We start from the raw sequence: 20,909 nt of genomic DNA on the forward strand, positions 1-20,909 counted from the left end.
GTATTAATCAATCATTGTTCTCAAATTATAAACAATTATATATTTTTTTGTGAAAACAAAAACAATCATAAATAAACGGTGCGGGTCTGGTCATGAATCGTGATGCTCTCAGCTTAACCATTTGATTCCTATCATCATCCCTATAGGGTGTAGCATTCGCCAAAGAAAATATGGCAGATCTATACAAGCTTATACAGAGGTGTGACTGGAAAAGCGCAAGTAGCCTATACAGTTGCAACTCAGGTCCGTTTTATTAGAGGGGACCCGACCTATTCTTTCCATCTTACCTCCCAGCTCTCTCTCTCTCTCTCTCTCTCTCTCTCTCTCTCTCTCTCTCTCTCTCCCTCCGTTGCAGCACTTAATGTTGACTCATGTGCACGGTGCATGCACCCTTCGCCTTTCTTCGGCCTTCTTTAGGACTGAAAAGATGAAGTCTTTGTAAGATTTGACACACTTCAAACAAAGCACAAAGCACTTCACTCTCTATTGAATAGTTGAATTGGCTAAATAACCAATTTTATTTAAAATATAGATAGACAGATAAGCTATAGCATAATAGGCAGTGCAATGCGTAATCTTTAGACAATTGATTGTTAATTTTGAAATTATAATTATTAAACATTTATTTTGAAGATCATCACGAACTATATCGAAAACATATAGCTCCTCTTCTCATCTCTCCCTCTCCTGCTGACATTATCATTGGTCTGTGTTATATTTCCCCTGGTGGAAGATATACATTAAGTCAAGATACAGTATACTATCAGTCATCACTGTAATATTATCAACTATATACACGTCATTATTAGGCAGGAGTGCATGGGAATAATATCATACATGCAATATTAGGCTACTATACGGCTATAAATAATAAGAATTATATAAACTGTTTGCTAGCTAATAATATTTATAATAGGCCTACACACGATACTATAAAATTAATCATAATACCCTAAATAATGTATAGGTAAAACGTATAATTAACTAATAATAATCTATATAAATGGATATAGCCCGTATATAATAAAAAGGAATAAACATAGAATTTTGTTTAAAAATATATAGACTAGTATAAACCATTATAAATGATTTATCCCAATTCCGTTACCAAAAACACTGAAGAAGGGAAAAAAACGAAAAACAAAAGACTGTATACAAATCTTACTAATCCCGACAGAACGAACAAACGTCGTTCGTTTATGCAGATGGCCCGTCGGCAGATTTTTTTTTTCTCAGCTGGAGCTGCACAAAAATAAAGCCATCATCATACTGCCAGCGCTGGAGGAATGAAGCAAGGCGGGAGATTTGATCGGAGATGAAATATCTCGGCGCGGATGTAAAATAAGCCCTTTCGCATGAGTTATGGCCCGGATTTGGCGATGCTGAGAGGGGGGATGTATACTATTCTCTCTCACCCCTCCCCATGCATCTCTCTCTCTCCACATGTGTGTCTCTCTCTCTCTCTCTCTCTCTCTCTCTGCTCGTGTTCCTTCACTCACCCCTCCCTCTCCCCAGCAGAGGTATCGTCAGAGTTGATGTATCGCCAAGCTCCATATTACCTTTACAAAACAAAAGATCATCCGTTCGGTTCGGGGGGAAATAAATGTCCTATAGGCCTATGTCCTTTGAAATAACTCACTTCAAAATTGTATAAATACAATTCAATTAAACAAATTCTTACTTCTGAAGTTCTAAATTATTATTAATATTATTTTATTATTATTATTATTATTATTATTATGCCTAGTGTTGTTATTATTATTATTATTATTATTATTATTATTATTTATTACACTGATGAGCAATTATCTCTCTTTCTTTCTTTCTCTCTCTCTCTCTCTCTCTCTCTCTCTCTCTCTCTCTCTCTCGCTCTCTCTCTCTCTCTCGCTCTCTCTCTCTCATTTACCGAGAGGCCTATTCTGGTTCCTCGCCACACGGACTAAATTAGCCCAAAAGATGATGAGAGGAGCACAAAGCATTATGATTCCATGGGGCTCCTCCCCTCCTCCTAACCATGCGTCCTAATTAATGGGACACCCCAGCTCGCCAAAAAGCCCCGCACTGGACTGCAACATAGTCAAAGAGTGTGACAGAGAGAGAAACGAGAGAGAGAGAGAGAGAGAGAGAGAGAGAGAGAGAGAGAGAGAGAGAGAGAGAAGCGAGGGTGAAAGTGCCACCAGAGAGATAATTGATTACCTCCCCAATCAATGATAACTTGTTAGTAGTCGTCAGATCTATGTGCAACTCTTTTCGACCCTCGCCATTTTCAAGGAGGGCGTCTCACTCAGTCACTACTCCGGACCTGCTCTTTCCTTCTCCTTATCTGGGGACGATATACTTTTAAAGAACCATCCCATCCCGTTTTGGAATAAGAGCTTTTTTCCCCCTTTGCTCCGCAATCGCGTAATTATCCACAATGCGGGGTTAACTCCTTTACTGTTATGTGACTATTTTATATTTTCTTTCGATAGCCTTTTGTTGCTGTTTTTTATTTATTATTATTTCATTTGTTTTGTTTTTGAGACTGCTGATATTTCCAACGAACTTAGCAGCACTAGCTGGAAACATGACATCCAAAGAAGTGTCCAAATGCGGCGAGAATGCGATGGAGAACAGGCGGCGAGGCAGTCCGCTGGACCACCTCCCACCGCCTGCCAACTCCAACAAGCCGCTCACTCCCTTCAGCATCGAGGACATTCTGAACAAGCCGTCGGTAAAGCGAAGTTACGCGCTCTGCGGGACGGCGCACCTGATTTCGTCCGAGAAACACCACCGTCCCTCCGGCCTCAGCTCCCTGTCGAGTCGGGCCCTGCTCACGCAGACCTCCCCGCTGTGCGCCCTGGAGGAGCTGGCCAGCAAGACGTTCAAGGGACTGGAGGTCAGCGTGTTACAAGCTGCGGAAGGTATAGGTAACATGATGTCTTTAAATGTTTGCATGGCTTTTAAACATTGGATTTGGAAATTGGAATATGTTGTAACCTATATTGGATGATGCTATTAGTGAAGCCGCGGATCTCGTCCATTGTTTTTACTCTACCTCATTTTTTATATGGGCTAACATAATTAATTATTATTATAATTATTTTGCTGAAAACATATGACCATTTTTCACGAGTAGCCTACATTGGCCAAAAAAAGAAAATAAATCACAATATTTACGTTACGTCGATCGTTTATATGATTTATGTATTATGACCTGCATGTTGTAGACTGTAGAGGAAGAGGAATTATACAAGATCAGGTGTCACCACGGCATAATGCTATAGCTAGGCTATTGACGGAATTAATGCATTATGCATGCATTTATAAATCCATTTAAAAAAGCATAAAATGCATTTGTGCACCATGTTTGAACTATTTAGCCCTCTTCATTCACCTATAGGCCATAGGGCTGCTGTTTGAGCCTGCAACGCCCTTGGCGCAGTAAGAGAGAGCGAGAGGCATGAACATATTAACTGACATGTCGTTGAACTAAACCTTTTCTTTGTGTCTTCCCCACAGGAAGAGACGGGATGACACTATTCGGCCAGAGAAACACACCGAAGAAACGCCGGAAGTCTCGCACGGCGTTCACGAACCACCAAATCTACGAGCTGGAGAAACGGTTCCTGTACCAGAAATACCTGTCGCCGGCCGACCGGGACCAGATAGCCCAACAGCTGGGCCTGACGAACGCCCAGGTCATCACGTGGTTCCAGAACCGCAGGGCCAAGCTAAAGCGGGACCTGGAGGAGATGAAGGCGGACGTGGAGTCGGCCAAGGCGACGGGGGTAGTGCCGCTGGAGAAACTCGCCAAGCTCGCGGACCTGGAGAAATGCGCCAACGGGACGCTGGGCCTGCACTCGCGCCCGTCGTCCTCCTCCCCCGCGCGGGGTGGTAAGCGGGAGCACGAGCTCGCTCACAAACTGCGGATGTCCCCCCTGTCGCCGTTCTCGGACCACACAACGACTAGTAAAGAGTGTTCCGAGGACGACGAGGAAGACGTGGAAATTGACGTGGATGACTGATGGCACTGTGGGGTTGGAACAGTCAAAACGGACAAACAAAAGACGGCAAATATCAACCCCCACATGGAAGACTTGTATCTTGTTCTTGTACTGCTTATATATTGTATACCATCTCTCAGAAACATGTACCAAACTGTTATGACCTTTTTATATCAGGCAACAGATATAGGCCTATTCATAGTAAAAGCATGAAGAGAAGAAATGCAGTGGTACGATTTATTCATTGGCAAGGTATTTTCTCTTGCAATCAAAGCAATATGGTCTGAAAATGATAGGCTGTTAAGTTATTTATTTTTTATTCTTTTGTCACATACACACACACGCGCACGCACGCACACACACACACACACACACACACACGAACACACACACACACACACACACACACACACACACACACACACACACACACACACACACACACACACACACACACACACACACACACACACACACACACACACTTAGGTCATGTGCGACACAATGTCTCCCTTATTTTTTATTTTTTTTGCATGGGAATGCATGTTTTGATTTGTGCCCATTATCATTATCTATTTATTTTTTTGCGTTTTAAATTATTTTGCTTGTTTTATGTTGAGCCAAACCACCGTGTGACACTCCAGGCTAATTTTCTTGCCCATCTGTAACCTTGACTTGGATTTATAGGCCTATACCTTCTGCTGCAGATGCATGATCAGAGTGACAAACTCGGTTATTCACATTATGCATTTTATGGGAATGCTCAAGCGATGGTATCAAAATAAAATTAATTTAGCCGTGATTTTGACAGCTACACTTTCTAGATTTATTGTTTGGATACAATATATAGAGTTACGGCTGATATAACTTTATTTTTATTTTATTTTTACACCTGAAAGTGCCTTTCTAGAATCAGGACAGTAATTTGAAAACCAATGCACAAACTGTAATGTATATATACTATGGGAATAAATGGCTTTTTCTGAACATTTATTTTATATTGTTTAATTCATTCATTACACCAATAGTCGACTTTGTTACAACAGACAAAAACATTTTTAAACGCATCATTTGCCAATTTGGGCGTATCCTAATCAAAGCAACCTATTTAGCGGAACACTTTCAGCAGGCTCCACTTTTTCAAATATTTCTGTGCCATTCATTGTGCCTTTTCTAATAGGCTAGGGTTTCTTTAGACATTTGGTGGCTCGGAATCTCTCAAATCTTTCACTTTCTAAAAGCGTGTCTTGGCTTTTTGACCCCGCGACGTACTTCCCCCATTCGGGACAAAATTTATGTGAGAAACACAAATCTGGTCCCGGGAGAGGAAAAAAGGAGACGTGGATGCCACAAAAACACAAAGTTTGGGCCAGTTTTCTCTCGGGCCTTTATAGTCCCCGTTTTTGTTCCAGGGGACTGGGCTATAATTTTGAGCGTAAAGCATGAAAACTGGGGACAAATGAGCAGCGTTCCCTGATGTGACAAGTCACAATGGAGCATGCCCAGTCTCCCGCAGGCAGCAATACTGAGACAAGTGTGTCCCGCCGCACAGAAAGGACGCAAACGTTTGGAGGCCATATGGTTTTTGAATTTTCCCCTCACAATTCGAGACAATTTGATGGATTGAGTTAACCCTCCTTTTTAAAGTGTTTAACTCGGCGCGAACAAAGGCCATAATGCATACATAGACTCTCGCCTTCACGAGGGCATCTGCGACTATTAATGTCGAGCCTCCTTTCTTCGCCTGGCGTTTTGAACAAGTCAATGAATTACAATGAAACTGACTTCTCTTTTTTTGTGAGCCACTTGTCTTTCTTCGCTTTTTAGCCCCGGAATAATATGTTTGACTTTTGTCCAAGAAACGTTTTCTAAACAAGAAAACGCCACACATTTTCGTTGAAAAGTGTTTTTCATGTTAAGCGGGGAGCCATAAAGAGCATGGAGACTGTGACATTTATGCCAAAGTCTGGTTAGGGAGTTCTTTTGTTTGTTTTCTTCTCATCTCTTTATTCTTCCCTGCTCTTTATTTCCTTTGTCTTTAAGGGGTTTAATGAGGCTGAAAACATGATGATGTGAGAAAGCGAGTCCAAAAAGCCAAAAGGACTAAAAAGATAGCCTATACGTCCCGTTTAATCATGCCTGTTGTTGGAATAATTGATGATAACTTCGTGAACGTTTTTTGTTTCTTTCTTTTTGTTTATTTGCTTGTTTAACCAAATAGAATATAAGTTTACGCTATAGTTCCTACAGTTTTGTTTGACAAAGTTTAACCACTTAAACCTGCATTTCACTTGGCCCATGCACTCGGCATTTTCCCCTGTCACAAAATCATCTCTTCACCAAAAATAGCTTATCCAATCTACACTTGTAGATCAGATATTTTCTTTAAATGTTCTCACAGAATAGTTAACAGAATTAAGAATATCTTTGGATTTGGCAGGCTATATTAGAGGTCAACATTATGATATGTTATGATATGATATGATATGATATGATATGATATGATATGATATGATATGATATGATATCATATGATATCATATCATATCATATCATATCATATCACATATCATATCATATTATATTAAACGTTTATTATTCTCTAACAACATATACATGCAGAAATGCTTTTGATATACATTGAATCTTTATCTGGATCTGGAACCCTTGTAGTCTAAATTAATATTTAAATGCACAATAGCCATGAGATTATGTAGCATAATATATTATCATATAGGCCTAGGCCATTTTATATAGTAGCTATAATATTTATAGGCTTATAGTATAGCTCATATTCACAACGGTTCTCGTGCAACTTTGTGTGCGTGCAAAGTGTAGGCTACGTGCGCGCGCCCGTGTGAGCGCATGCCAACTCGCAAAGTCTCTCTCTCTCTCTCTCTCTCTCTCTCTCTCTCTCTCTCTCTCTCTCTCTCTCTCTCTCTCTCTCTCTTTCAATCCCCTCCCAGTCCCATATCAGTCACTCCTCTGCCACCGGCGTGACGCCTGCTCTGAATAAAGCGTATTTATGACTGGGTTGGGAGGTAAGGCAGGCTAACTTTATGGATCTCACTAGTTTATTTTATGAGCGGTTGTCAGGCGGGCTCCAGTGATAAGTAATACCACAGTCTGAGGGGCCAGTTCATGGTAATTAATGCGGAGGTTTTAAGTGTATTTCAGTATTTCAGTTCAAGATGGAAAAAATCACTAATTCAATCGTCCGGAAAATTGAAGTTTGATGCATGAGTCCCCTGCTGAAACAATAGGACCATGGCTGAAGCACACCACTCTCAAGTCATTTCATCTCTGTGCCTCCCCCTTTGAACCCCTTCTTTTTGATCATTTCTGGCTTTCTTATTCGGTGTTGTAGACTCAGGTGAAGTAGCCTGGGTGGGGAGAAATATTAGAAGCGCATGTTACACTCGTTAAGTGGCAATTCACTCATTTTCAGGGTAACTGAATGATGGAACATACATTTATTAACTTGCATTTACCCAGGTGGAGGTGGTCCCATTGAGATACCTGATAAAGTGAACAGCATCATAAAGTTACAAACAGCCCTACACATGCAGCCACAACATTTTGTAAATATTTATATAGAGCATTTTCTATTATGACACTGCATGTACATTACTTTATAAAGTACTGAAAGTTGTATTATTATTATTATTGTTATCTTTTTTTTTAACCATAGCCTATACAACACACATACCTGTTACCATACCAATAACATAACATGCCTATAATAATTCTCCAATAAAACTTTGATCTATTGTATAGCTAAATCATTCCATCCTCAGCTTAGCCTATGTGTCTTTAAGTCTAAATGGAGCTGAAAGTATAGGCCTATAGCTGACTAGAGTTGTGGAGTTGTAATCAGAGCCTTCCCGTCGAGCCAGTTAATACTTCAAACTTCAATTTTACGGGCGATTGAGCTAAGCATGTTCCTGACAGAGTTGATGTATGTATTAATTTCCTTTAGCAGCTGATTAATTAGGCTCGAGATGAAGGCCCGAACTGAACGCCTTTGCTTTCGAATTTGCATATTAATCAAATTCTAGTTGATCGTTTCACATGCGATATAGACTTTATAGTATAGGGCCTAGGCTATATGTGATTTAAGAGACCTCGCTGGTGCTGCAGTCGTCTGTCCACTGTATAAAAGCAAAGACGCATAACGGAACGGTTTGGCCCGGCAGTTTGTGAGACGGCAGAAAATTCACCTGTCAGGCAGATCAGAATGTCTCCGACAGCCAGAGTTTTAGCAATTATACGTGTGTGTGTGTGTGTGTGTGTGTGTGTGTGTGTGTGTGTGTGTGTGTGTGTGTGTGTGTGTGTGTGTGTGTGTGTGTGTGTGTGTGAGAGAGAGAGAGAGAGAGATAGAGAGAGAGAGATTCCCTACAGAAACAATATAGCATGTGTGTCTGTGACTTGCGTGTGAAATAATTTCACATTTCTTCATATTTCTAATTATTATACAAATATCATGTATAATCATTTTAGTGAAGATGGCGGGGGGCGGAGGTATGGAGAATGGCTCCATACGGATACGGGGGATGCTGACTGTATTTGAACGGACGTTCCTGGATCACAAGTGAACTCAGTTTCTGTCAATGAGAAGGGGTAAATGGAGCCATCTGCTGGTATAGTGACAAATAACAGAGAATGTGGTCTAGTCAGGTGGGTTGGAAATATATTTTCAGAATTACCATAATTTTGAATTCCAGTTGATTGATTGAATTGAATATACTTTATTAATAGTTTGCAGAAAAATATAATATAAAATACAGTTCAATACAAGGTCTGTTAAGAGGATTTAAACCCAAGAAAGCATATGGCTTGTTTCCATTTGGGTCCTTTATTAATCAAGACATTTAATGACATTTAATGACATAAACGGTTAGGAAAATAATAATAATACCGAATATAAATAAGACAACGCCAATATTTAATTAATTTGTGGAAAAAGAACACTCAGGTCAGGTCCCTTTTCCACAAACCAGTTAAGTTCAGAACCAGTTATTGAGCTAGACCTCCACAATTGGAACATTTTATTATTAATTGAGTGGGAAATACCATACCTAAATTGTTTATAGGATCAATATAAGTAAATTAATATATGATAACCCTTCCACAGGAGTAGCTTTTTCATATTTATCACACATTTTGTAATTTTCACCTAGCCTACGTGATATAGGAGGTAAACATAATAATTAATAGTTATCACCATGAAACTTCCCCAGTTGATTACTTACACAAGACAAGACAATGATTTATTGTATTACACATTTTCTGAAATTGTACCTATATTTTAATATGCAAATTAGGCATTAGGAACATTATGAAAAACAATCACACCCGTGTGAAGTGAGGGGCGCTAATATATTAAAGTCTAACTCATCTTGATTAGGTGATGATGCATGTAAAACAAACAGTGTCAAAACAAACATTAAATTCTCTTTATTGTTAATGGCATTTAATGTTTGTGTTATAGGGACAAGATGATGTACATTTTCCCTTCATTGTCAATTGAAGTTTGTTTAACCTTAGCACCACCCACCTAATCCAGTCCGCCTCCTACTTTAAGACCACCCACCTGTCCTTGGAAACTGCCCATGGCTCTGCCCAATTGTTTAGAAAATGGCAGAGGGATGACAGATTGGTGAGATTCAGCCATATATGTTTGAGCCAGATTCTGGTTCAGATGAAGGACAAGGAGGTAATTCCCTCTTCATTGGTGGGGGGCCATCATCTGTAATAGGGGTGGCCGTAGCCACTCCAACTGTTTTATTGTGGAATTTCATGGAGACCTACATTTGACAAATAATTTCACTTTATGATAGGAATGGAAGAATAGAGATGTGTATATTGCAGAGAGGCTGCAATTAATATAAATATAATGGTATAATTGCTTGCAAGACAATGGCCTGGTTTCCCAAAGGACACATGGTGTAAGATTTATGCTGGTGCACATGCTCAGATGCCTGGAGCTTTGTTTTTAGGGTCTTTGTGGTGCTACTATAATATGATACCATGATGAGGTTCATAGTCGAAGAAACTTTGAATAAGTGTTCTTGTTAGTCCTCAAAGTATATTGATTGTATTCTTTACTGATAGTATAGGGCAGGCTGTTATGGCCCCTGGCCATTATTGTGATTATTATTAGTATACTTTTGGTTGATAGTTTGAGAGGTGATTATTAGTAGGATGGTGTTGGGTTGTATGTTCTGTCTTCAGTCCATGTGGAGAGCTGGAGGATTCTGTGAATGTGGAAGGGGCTTCGGTGTAGGCTTCATTGCCAATCGACAATAGTAATAATGATCTGGTCACGGAGGCGTGGCCAGTTTCCTTCTCACCTGTGAGGAGCTGATTACTCTCACAGGATAGGTGGGTCCACGTGTTGCCGTGACGACGCTGGTGGGTGGAAATTAACCTCCACCCCCATGGCTGACTGCCACGGGGGCGAGCGTTTCTGGGAATGTGGCCGTCGCGGCATTCAGCCGCATGGGTGGAACTTCTTTTCCATCCACCAGCTGTCTAAAAACCTGGAAAAGACGCCGGCAGACAGCAGAACACGGCCGTGCCTGTCTGCTCAGGTCTGGAAACAGTGTCTCTCATTGTAAATAGCAGGCAACAGTGCAACACTCTTAGCCTGGGCACACTTAAGGTAACAACCTGGGTAAGGTAACAATCTGGCCGAAGTGGCAATCTGCTAGCCTGGCTAATAAGCCAGACCGAATTTGAGTCTGGGTTATTAGCCTGCAGGCTAGCAATCTGCCGCATGCAGGGTCTAAAAACCAGATGTCTAAAAACCCGGAAATGACGCAAAAGACAGCTTTTGTCCACGCATGGAATCTTAGGTGTATTCTCTGTTTCTAGCACAACAGCACCACTTTTGCCCCTACTGGTACTCTAAGGACTCATAGACAAGAAGAAGAAGAAGAAGAAGAAGAAGAAGGATACAAGGCTACAAGCTCATGGCCCTTTTTGAAACTAGCTCCTCGCCACTCGCCCTACACACTTCCACTCGGTTTGAGCATAGATATATAAATAACCGAGACGCAATGCAATGCAAGTGGATTGTATGGATTCCGGTGCCGTCTCTATTATTTATATATGCTCAAACCAAGTGGAAGTGTGTAGGTCGAGTGTCGAGGTCGAGGAACTAGTTTATGGTTTGTGGGTACTTTAATGTTTTTATTCGTCAATACTGGAGACGCTCTGGAACCCTATCAAGGACCCCTGGGGCTGGGGGTCCCGGCCGGATCCCACTTCCAGAACCACTGTGTTACATGTTTGCGCATACTGTGCAGTTGTGCGCAGTGTTGGGGTTCTACAACACATTTTGCACTGTCCCTTGAAGCCGCGCGTAACGTGACGTCATCAATGTTGGGCGGTATTTATTGTTTTGAAAATGAATCGTTGTGTATGTCTGCTGCGAACAAAATAATAGAGCACAATACGAATACCGTGTAATTCTGATGAATTGCATGTCCAACATGTTGTAAATATAGCATTTTTCACGACAGCCTGCCTCAGCATTGACCAACGTCAGCCAATCTTTCATTCTGAGTCTTCATCATAGTAAGTGAATGACGACACAGACTTTTTTCCCGTTCCAACAAGGTTTTGGTTTGTATCATAGAGTAATGGTTCTATTTCATTCCTTACAGACTACCAGTAGCCTATCTGCTGCTCGCGAACGAGTCCGCACATGTTGACATATTTGTAAACAATGTCGTGTGCTAGCCTTCTAGGCTAAACTAGCTAACCACTAACCAGTTGGACATTGTTTACCTTTTCTGTATTTGGTCCCACAGAAAAGGTAAACTAGGGGTAGGGTCCCCTCCCGAAAGGTGATAGACCTGTGCACACTTGAACCCCCGCATCCACAATTGGCTAACATTAGCTAACATAAGCTCTTGTAAACAACGCTTTACTGGGTCGTCCACTCACAGCTAACAGTCTTTGTATTGAGTTGTGCTTGAAATGTACTGTAATTCTGCAAACTGTTTCAATCAAACAAATCTGGATGAGAGTTTCGAAGGTTATGTCACCTGTTTCAGGGGCTATTTGCTCCATACACATTTCAGTTTTCCAATAAACTCTGTCAAGAGTTCTACTTCTTTCTGGAGGTAGATCTCATCTTTCCTACTTCTCTCTGTATGCTTTTGAGCTTCTTTGTTTATGAGCTGGCTGCTCTCCATCCATGCACAGTAATTGAAAACTGTTTAGTGTTCTATTATTCCTCCACACATTTACACTACAGTGAAACATTGTTATTTTGAGGGGCACGCCGCCTGCCTTGGCTTTTGAAATTACGTCATGGCAGCCAAGTCTATGGACTTTAGTTTTAATGTTTGTTTAGAGCACTTTAAACTAAAATCAAATGGAAGCCAAGTCGATGGACTTTTAATGTTGACAGCAGTAAAACATTGAAGACGTGAGATGTCATGTGGCCAATATAAATACTTGTGACTGGATTTGTTTTATTAATTATACAATAACACACTGACTCTCATAACTTATAGTGGCAGTGAATCTGCAATGAATGAAAGTGACTGCACTGTCTGCAGGCTTCTGCAGACAGTGCAGTCACGTCATGTCAGACGTCATGTTGCAGCCACAGTGGACACCCCTCACTTCACGAGTATATGTATTTTTCCCTGAACTTAATGTTTCTTGGAAGGGGTCCATTTTAGTGATGCATTTTTGTGATTTTCGGCCTATTCAGTTTCGGCCCGAATAGGTAGAAAATATATCACTGAATAGTGTATGCAATTAATACATTCAAAATAACTGAATAAATGTTTAATGGACCCATAATAGTGATTGCCGTAACCATTTATTTTGCCATAAATCAGATAGCTTTAAGGTACGGCTATGACAGCAATGGTAGGAAAATATATATATAATATTAATCATATTCGGGTATTCGGTTTTCGCCAACTATTTCCTATATTCGGTATTCGGTTTAGGCCAGGAATTTGCCTTTCAGTGCATCCCTAGTCGATTTGGTTACATTTTTAGTTATAAATGTAGGTTTTCTAATTTCCAGTCATGTATAGTGGCAGCTCTCATCTGATTTTCCTGGCTTGGCCAAGTTGGCCTTGGATGGATAGATAGATGATAGATTGACCTGTTTGTGCATAGTAATTATTTCCTCTCTGCCCCTTCCTGTACTGTAGAATCAGAATGATTATGTCAGCTTCATTGTCATATCAGGTTCATTGCTATATAGCTACAATTTGCATTTTGCAACACTGGATTAAAAAAAAAACAATATGTTGAATCTAGAGTTGCAACAACTACCATTGACACCATACATCCAATGATCCAAACAGAAAAGTCCTATCATATTGTATTAAACAATGTTAAACTCACCAACATTGCAGCTGTATGAAAAGCTTGAATTGTCTTATTTCTATCTCCAAAGTGTTTGTTTCATAAAAATGCACCGTAGACTTGTTATGAGCTACTTGCTGTCAATAAATTCTGTGCAGTTAAGCGCTCGTTTTCAATAACACAACCTCCTTCTGCCTCCTGTATTATGTGCAAATTCGTAGGGCCATTGAGTGAGTTCCATCGAGTGCCGGGGATGGATCCTGACCAGGGTGCAATGAATCACGACCATGGTGCGATGGATCTCGACCAGGGTGCAGGTCCCGCTTTGACCCCCTTCAACAAACTCTCTGAGGCCACACAGAAGGAATTGCAGGACAACTGTAAAAAGCAGTTTGAGCAGCTTGATTTGGTAAAAGGATGTCTGAAAGATGGCAATTTATTTTACGGAATTTCTATAACTGTAGAGTGGACATGGAGGGCTCAGGTTATGGAAGAGTATACAACAGACAGACCAGATTAAAATGTAGTTACTGTGTAACTACTATGTAAATCATCTGACTCCCCAGTAAAATGCTTTTTTGATGCATAGGCTTAGGGTAAGTAACACTTGGTTTTTCAGTAGGCTTCTTCCTGGAATCTGATAGAAAAGTAGACATTTTGCTTGAGGGTGATGATAGGTCATGGGTTCACTCATAGTAGTTGATCCTAATTTCACATAGTAGATTTCAAGATATGAACATGGCCTAAAATGCTAGCAGGCCTAAAATGCCCAAAATGTCAGATGCCAATGAGCATTAAATACACATACACCATAGGCACATATCATTAGTGATAATTGGTGTTGTATGTTTTTATTTTTCAGCTGCAGGATGAGATTGTGTTGTTGTCAGATATGTCTGGAGAGACCCTGCCTGAGGTGAGATCATGATCACTTAGGGAGAAAAGCTCAAGGGTATAAGCATTAGGCAGTAGGCACAATCTCGAAAAAATATGTTGGTCGTCTACTATTTCTCCAATTATGAGATGAGATTAATCCTGCAACACCTGTTTTACATAAATGCAGGTGTGCAAATTACTTTTTCTTTTTAAATTAATGATTCATACTTTTCCTGAGACAGTCAAAAGCTATATATATATATATATATATATATATATATATATTTTTTTTTTCCTTTATTGTATAATTTGTGGCTCTGTAGGAAGCAAGCTGCCTACAAGAGGGTCAGTTTGTGTTTGTCTGCCAGTGAGTGTATTTCTCTGGAGATAATCTCGCAAATGTAGTACTCCCACAATATTTTACTCATATATTTATTTTAAAATGTATACCTTCCAAAGATTTTGAGTCATTCTTCATAGATCCGTCATACTGTAGATAACTCAGACGACGACTCAAGCCTGGCCACCCAAAGTTTGAGATCTTACATAAAGCCATACTGTAAACTTAAGCCAATTTATTTTTTATAGTACATAACATACACAGAAACTCTGTGCTACTACTAATATATGCTGTTTTTGTTTTAATCTCCAGTCATTGAACAGACTGATACTGACCAAAAGTGAATTGTCACTGATTCTCAATTCACCGGCAAATTGTAAGTACTGTGATTAACTGTGATTAAGTCCAAAACATACTTAAAACAAAGAAAAAAGAACAGTGTTCCAGTGTAGTTTGTTAAAATTCTTTCTGTGCCGGCTAGCTGTTAGCATTTATGAAGTTCCCAGTGCCACCATACGCAGTTTGCCCGCCCGACACACACACTTTAGTATTATTAGCACAAGTGCACACTGTTTACCTGTCGCCAGAAGTGTTTACATGTCGGGAACGACGCGGTACAAATGCACACCATGGACAGCTCTCCTGGATTCCGACTTATGGAGGTTTGAAAATCCTGCTTGTAACCGATTTAAACAGTGATCAGATTTAACGTCCCATAGCTGGTGGTGATGGGGTGTTGCCATAGCAACCGGACAAATGTTAAAAGCTACCGTGAGGCTCAACCATTATATACACAGAGTATACGTTTGGGTCTGTATATATACGAACCAGGCTGATAAGGTCCCCTAGCGGCAGGGTCCGCATATATACAGACCTGGCGCAAAATTAAATAATGTACTGTAATATTATCTGTCAATTAAATTATGGTTACTTTTTGCTTTTACTTATCTGCTTGTTCACCCAGTGTCATCAAAACATCCTGAAGTTTTACGTGAAGCTGTAAATGAAGAGGTAAAGTAAAGCCACAATATCCTTAATTACTTGTGCATGTTTATGGTTATTTGTATACCTGTGTGTAAAGTCTTACATGGATGTACAGCAAACCGTCTTGATTTGCTTCCGATGGTATAGTGTTAAAGGATAAACTAGCATAATTAATTGTTTTTTCTTATTGTCAACATGGCCTACAAAGCATATCTTATCAACATGTGCAATATGCAAAACGCACAACCAGTGCTTCGAGCCAGACCGGTCTGCAGAAGTCTCATGATAATGTCAATTCATGTGACCAATTCAGGCTAAGAAAAACTATCAAGAAATAGAAAAATGTGCTCCTCGGAAAACCGGTCTCCGCTAGGGCAGGCAGCTCTGTGGGCCAGCAATGTTAAACGGCAATTGGACACTGTTCATGATTTGAACCTGCAAAAATTCGAAGCCAAATCTTAGCAATCAGTAGAGACATATGTCTTGGATCACATGACTATACGGATACTGTGTATCGATTTGGGCAAAATCTGTAGTATTATCTAAAAATATATATATTCTTTGTTTTTTGCAAAAATCAGCCTCCTGGTGGTGCTATAACAAGCCGATGTGAAAAAACGGTGACAGGAAAGTGTACAGGTACGTGATATCTGTACACTCCAGGGAGTGTGTACAGGTATCACGTCTATCGGGGCCAACGATGGCTTTGACAGTTGACTCACTGCATTGTTCCTTTTTTCGGCCTCAGATGGAGAAGCTGTGCTCAGAGCTTGAGATGGTCCTTTCGTGGAACAAAGCCAAGAAGGAGACGTTCTTAGAAGATTGTGAACGGTAACCTGTCAAATTTCTGTTTATTTTATTTGATTGCATTTAATGAGAACTCCCCGTGTTGTAATTCCAGTAATAATAGTAATGATGACAATAATAATTATAATACATTCTTTTGTTTTTCCAGTGAACAAAAGTTGCTGGAGGAGAAAGGTGAGATGTATAAAGCCGCTGTTGCTCACACTGAGCAAATAAGAAAGGACAAAGAGTCTCGGTCAACAAAAAAGTAGGTATTCTAGCCTCTTTTTACGTCTACTGTTTACCTCCTTGTTTTTATCTAGCAGTACTAATAGGCCAGTTTTAAGGAACAGTTATGCAAGGATGCATTTTACATGCAGCTTTTATATCTCTCTCCCTATATTGTATTTGTGCCTATGTGTGTACTGTATGTATGTACTCCACAGATGCTTGCAGGACCACAAAGACAAGCTTGGGAAATTGGACGCCTACCATAACAAGATTTTGGATATAATGATGAGTGTTTTAGAGGAACACTTCCAATTGCCAGACGATCAGGTGTGATGAAAACACAGGATACTAACTGGCACAAAGTGCAGTGGAACTTGTCTTGGTGCAGTGAATTGGACCCTACAGAACAATAGTTAACAAACTATGTAATAGTGTATTATTAACAAAGAGCCAATATGTATAGAATATTGGCATATTATCTCCATGAAAATGTTTTAATTTCATTTGCCTTCTTTTGAAAAATGCAATCAAATAATTAATTCTAAACATTTTCTAAACAATTCATCATCGTAATTGGATTTAGAGTTTTGTCCCATGTCCATAATTGGACATGGGACACACTTGTAGCCCATTCAACACAAAGCGTTTTAATGATAATTTTTATATGCAACATAAAGAACATGCTGATAACAATACCTCATGTTCTGTGTGTTAGTGTTGCACAATATACGGTATACAACTATTACTATACACATGTATTCTATACATTCAGCAAATTCCCAAGAAAGTGAACGCTATTTGAGAGGACTAGCAATTGAAAGTAAACTTTGTTGTCTGTGTGTTTGCATTACCTGTGGCTAAATGGATCTCTTTCTCCATATGGTTCCACAGGAAGGTCTGCTTCCACTTCCAACAATTTTGGAGGTAAGTTTTGATGTTCTACATGTCTTAATAAGAAGATTAATGGTGAATGATACCCTATACTGTATACTTAGTTGACCTGATTGCCACATGGCTCTGCTACTTTTTTCCCTCTAAACCAAATCCAAATCTCCAAGCTCACACCGTCTGGCTATGAGTTTGGAGACTGAGATTGTAGATCTGCTATTTTCACTGAACGTTCACCCCAGAATAGGGGGTTTATGTGGTTAAGATCACAATAGCATTGAGTCGCCATGACTGATTTCAGTCATTTGAATTCCACCAGTGTTAATTCGGTTGACTAAGACTTTTATATTTAGTCGACTTAAACTAGACAAAGACAAAAATAATAATTCAGATAACTAAATGGGACTAAAACGAAATGCTGTGTTATTTAAAAGACTAAAGGTCCTTTCAAACAGGCAGTGATGAACGCAGATGAGCACGTGCACGCACACGTAAATACGCGTGGGTTGTTGCCCCTCGACTTCTCTGCACGTACAGAAAAAGATAATCAAGAATTTGCTGTCAAAATGAACACTGGATTCCACAGCATGTCTTGTATGGAAGCATAATGCACAACGAACATAGCTAGCGCCTCCTATATTCAGCTATTAGTGTAGATTTTCGTCTTACACAAACATTAAATTCCCATTTGACAATGAAAATCGGTATTTGTGTACACAAAGATGTTTTGATGATAAATTCCTATTGACAATGAATGAAGAATTTTACGTCATAGTGGCTGAGCAAATCGGCTTAGTGTCTATACATACACCATGAATTTGAATTCTGACTTGACACATTTCCCCCCTCTTCACTATACGCCCAGCGCCTGATGAACAAGGCTCTCCAGACAACACATGACCCCTATGTGACAATTGATGAGACCTTCTGGCCGGCATACATAGAGACACTGCTTCGATACGGCATCGCAGTTAGGCATCCAGAGGACAACTTCAAAATCAGACTGGAGTCCTTCTAGTACAGTAGAGATTGACAGGAAATGGGGGGAAAGTGAATGGAACCCGGGACTCATGGTATGCTTTGCGCCTTCCAGGTGGTCCTCATCTAAATGGAGTGTTAGTAACCAAATGGACCCTTAATAGTAGGGATGCCACAAACGGACCATCAGCCAAATCGATTAATCGACAGCTCTCCCGATTATTAATCGATTCATTGGTAACCCCCCCCCCCCCCCCGCTCCCAAAGGGCACCTAGGGACTGGCCCCTGTAAAATCTGAATCCCCCCCCCAACCCTCTTCCCCTCACTGTCTGTTTTTGAGGGGCGCTAGCCCCTCCTATACACAAGTTTAATGTTTGTCTTTAGTTCAATGTTTGAACGCCATAGACAATGAAGGGGATTTTACGTCATATTGTCCCTCATTATGTCATATTGTCTCTTCATTATTAATGGCACCCCCCCCCCCCCCATTTTACCTCCTTTTGTGAAGATTTCCTGTTTTGTGTATATTTGTTTGTCTCTAAATGTTCTGAATTAAATGGTGGACCCTATTGTAAACAAGTGTAATGCTTTTCATGGTGTCAATCAGTTCTCATAGTTAACTGCCATTCAGGATGGAAAATGAAATCCTTTTGGATTTGGGGAGAAGTAGTTTCATGAGGGGCTAGTGTGAAGTATAAACAGAAAACGTTCAGTTTAGACAAACTACAGCTGCCTTCATCTAAGCAAATTTTCTATCTGGCAGGCAATTAATGAGAGATCGTTAAGTGTGTTTGTGTGTGTGTGGCGGAGAAGAGTGGCTTTTCTCAATTTATACTTGATTTATACTATACTAATACTCCACTCTGATGAAGGTACATATCATGCAGCCTTACTTACTACTTAATAGATCTTTAACTCTTGGGAGTAAAATTAAATCAAATTGACCCTATTTGGTCTATTTGGGTTCATTTTACGCTCTCAAGAGTTAAATTATTGTTAAACATCTCTATTACTTAATTTACCTTGATAAGAAAATGGTTGAAAACCACTACATTATTGGTGTTGAATGGTAATGGTTTTGTTCTCTGTTTTATTAACCTGAATGAGGCAACTTTTTTTATGGTTCATTTTTTAACATTAAAAGTTCAAAGTGCTTTACAGATCTATAGAGAAAAACATAAGGCATAAAACATTAAAATAATAGCAATAATGCAATACAGTGAGGACATGAATAACAAGGATTTTTAAAGCTCAACTAAAAGCAAGAGTGTAGAAGTAGGTCTTGAGCTGTGCTTAAAAAATGTCCACAGAGGCTGCCTGTGTAAGGTTAGTGGGAGTTTGTTCCACGCCGTCAGCCCATAGAAGCAGAAAGCTGCTTCACTGTGTTTTAGTTGCCACATTTAGTTGCCTTCGGCCTGGCGGTGACAACTATAGGCTAAATTAAATAAATAAGCACAAAATAATGTCTTGGTATTTACACATTTCCAATATTTGTATAAACTCCACAGATACAAAAGTTCACAGCCCTCGACTAATCAGAGTGACTGTATTTGTTTGAAAATCGGATGTAGGAGTTAAAACTTCAGATTCTCGATGTTTAAAAACATCAAGGCCACTGTGTGGGCTCATGGCATTTGATGTTATGAGGGCCAGAAGGCCAAACGGTGGGGGTGGCTAGCCGCAATTTGCAACTTATAATGGGATGAATCTAGAGTTGCAATACCCTCCATTGACTCCCCACTCATCCAATTTGCTTTTGTGATCTGCTTGTATTAAACAGCATTAAACTCACCAAATTGCAGCTGTAGGGCAAGCTTGAATTAACCTCTTTCAATCTGCTAAGCATTTGTTTCATAAAAATGTGTAAAAATGTTATGAGCTACTTTCTGTCAAGAAAATCTCTGCACCTTATCTTTTTCTAAGTGTTGGAGTTTGGAAGCACTCGTCGAAGTTACTGAACGGCCCTGCGTACCACCTGTTTTGCATTTTCACATAATGCAGGAGGCAGCAGTACGACCCGTTGATACAAACGAGTGCTTGCAAACTCCAATCACCTGCAGAGACTTTCTTGACAGAAAGTAGCTCATAACATGTCTACGGTGGATTTTTCTGAAACAAATGCTTGGCAGATTGAAAGAGGGTAATTCAAGCTTGACCTGCAGGCTGCAGCTGCCTGCAATGTTGGTGGGTTTAACATTGTTTTAATACAAGCAGATCGCAAAAGCAAATTGGATGAGTGGGGAGTCACTGGAGGGTATTGCAACTCTAGATTCATCCCATTATAAAAAATCACACCCGTGTGAGCTGAGTGGTGCAACACCCCCCCCCCCCCCCTCTCTCTGTTTCTGGTACAACAGCGCCCCTACTGGTACTCATAGTCATACTGGTGCTCATTAACCAACACAAAGGCGGACACATAGGTACATAGGTGAACACGGACATTGCTGTTCCTTGGAGTGGTTGCACCACTCAAAAATCTAGAGTTGCACCCTCTTAA

General features: G+C 40.1%; 2 protein-coding genes across 2 annotated transcripts; both read left to right on the forward strand.

The window, feature by feature from the left end:
• Positions 1 to 2,566: 2,566 nt before the first annotated feature.
• On the forward strand, positions 2,567 to 4,007 carry LOC308312634 (transcription factor LBX1-like; the record flags this gene model as incomplete). The annotated part of the gene is made up of 2 exons (XM_080759296.1): positions 2,567 to 2,903; positions 3,502 to 4,007. 2 exons carry the CDS (start codon positions 2,567 to 2,569, stop codon positions 4,005 to 4,007), a joined length of 843 nt encoding a protein of 280 aa, XP_080615422.1.
• Positions 4,008 to 12,623: 8,616 nt separating this feature from the next.
• cenpk (centromere protein K) lies at positions 12,624 to 18,980 on the forward strand. Its single transcript, XM_080756954.1, has 10 exons — positions 12,624 to 12,633; positions 13,550 to 13,737; positions 14,191 to 14,244; positions 14,857 to 14,920; positions 15,509 to 15,555; positions 16,277 to 16,359; positions 16,484 to 16,582; positions 16,761 to 16,872; positions 17,437 to 17,469; positions 18,299 to 18,980. Exons 2-10 carry the CDS (start codon positions 13,582 to 13,584, stop codon positions 18,449 to 18,451), a joined length of 801 nt encoding a protein of 266 aa, XP_080613080.1. The 5' UTR covers positions 12,624 to 12,633; positions 13,550 to 13,581; the 3' UTR covers positions 18,452 to 18,980.
• Positions 18,981 to 20,909: the final 1,929 nt, after the last annotated feature.

Source organism: Protomyctophum bolini (genome assembly GCF_963924005.1).
Source record: "Protomyctophum bolini genome assembly, chromosome: 3".
NCBI lineage: Eukaryota > Metazoa > Chordata > Actinopteri > Myctophiformes > Myctophidae > Protomyctophum > Protomyctophum bolini.

Excerpts from the sequence above, each read along its gene's own strand:
- cenpk (XM_080756954.1), top strand. The coding sequence starts at position 13,582 with ATGGATCCTGACCAGGGTGCAATGAATCACGACCATGGTGCGATGGAT. Across the intron at positions 14,245-14,856 it reads CTGGAGAGACCCTGCCTGAG|TCATTGAACAGACTGATACT; the intron begins GTGAGATCATGA and ends TTTAATCTCCAG. Across the intron at positions 15,556-16,276 it reads GTGAAGCTGTAAATGAAGAG|ATGGAGAAGCTGTGCTCAGA; the intron begins GTAAAGTAAAGC and ends TTTCGGCCTCAG.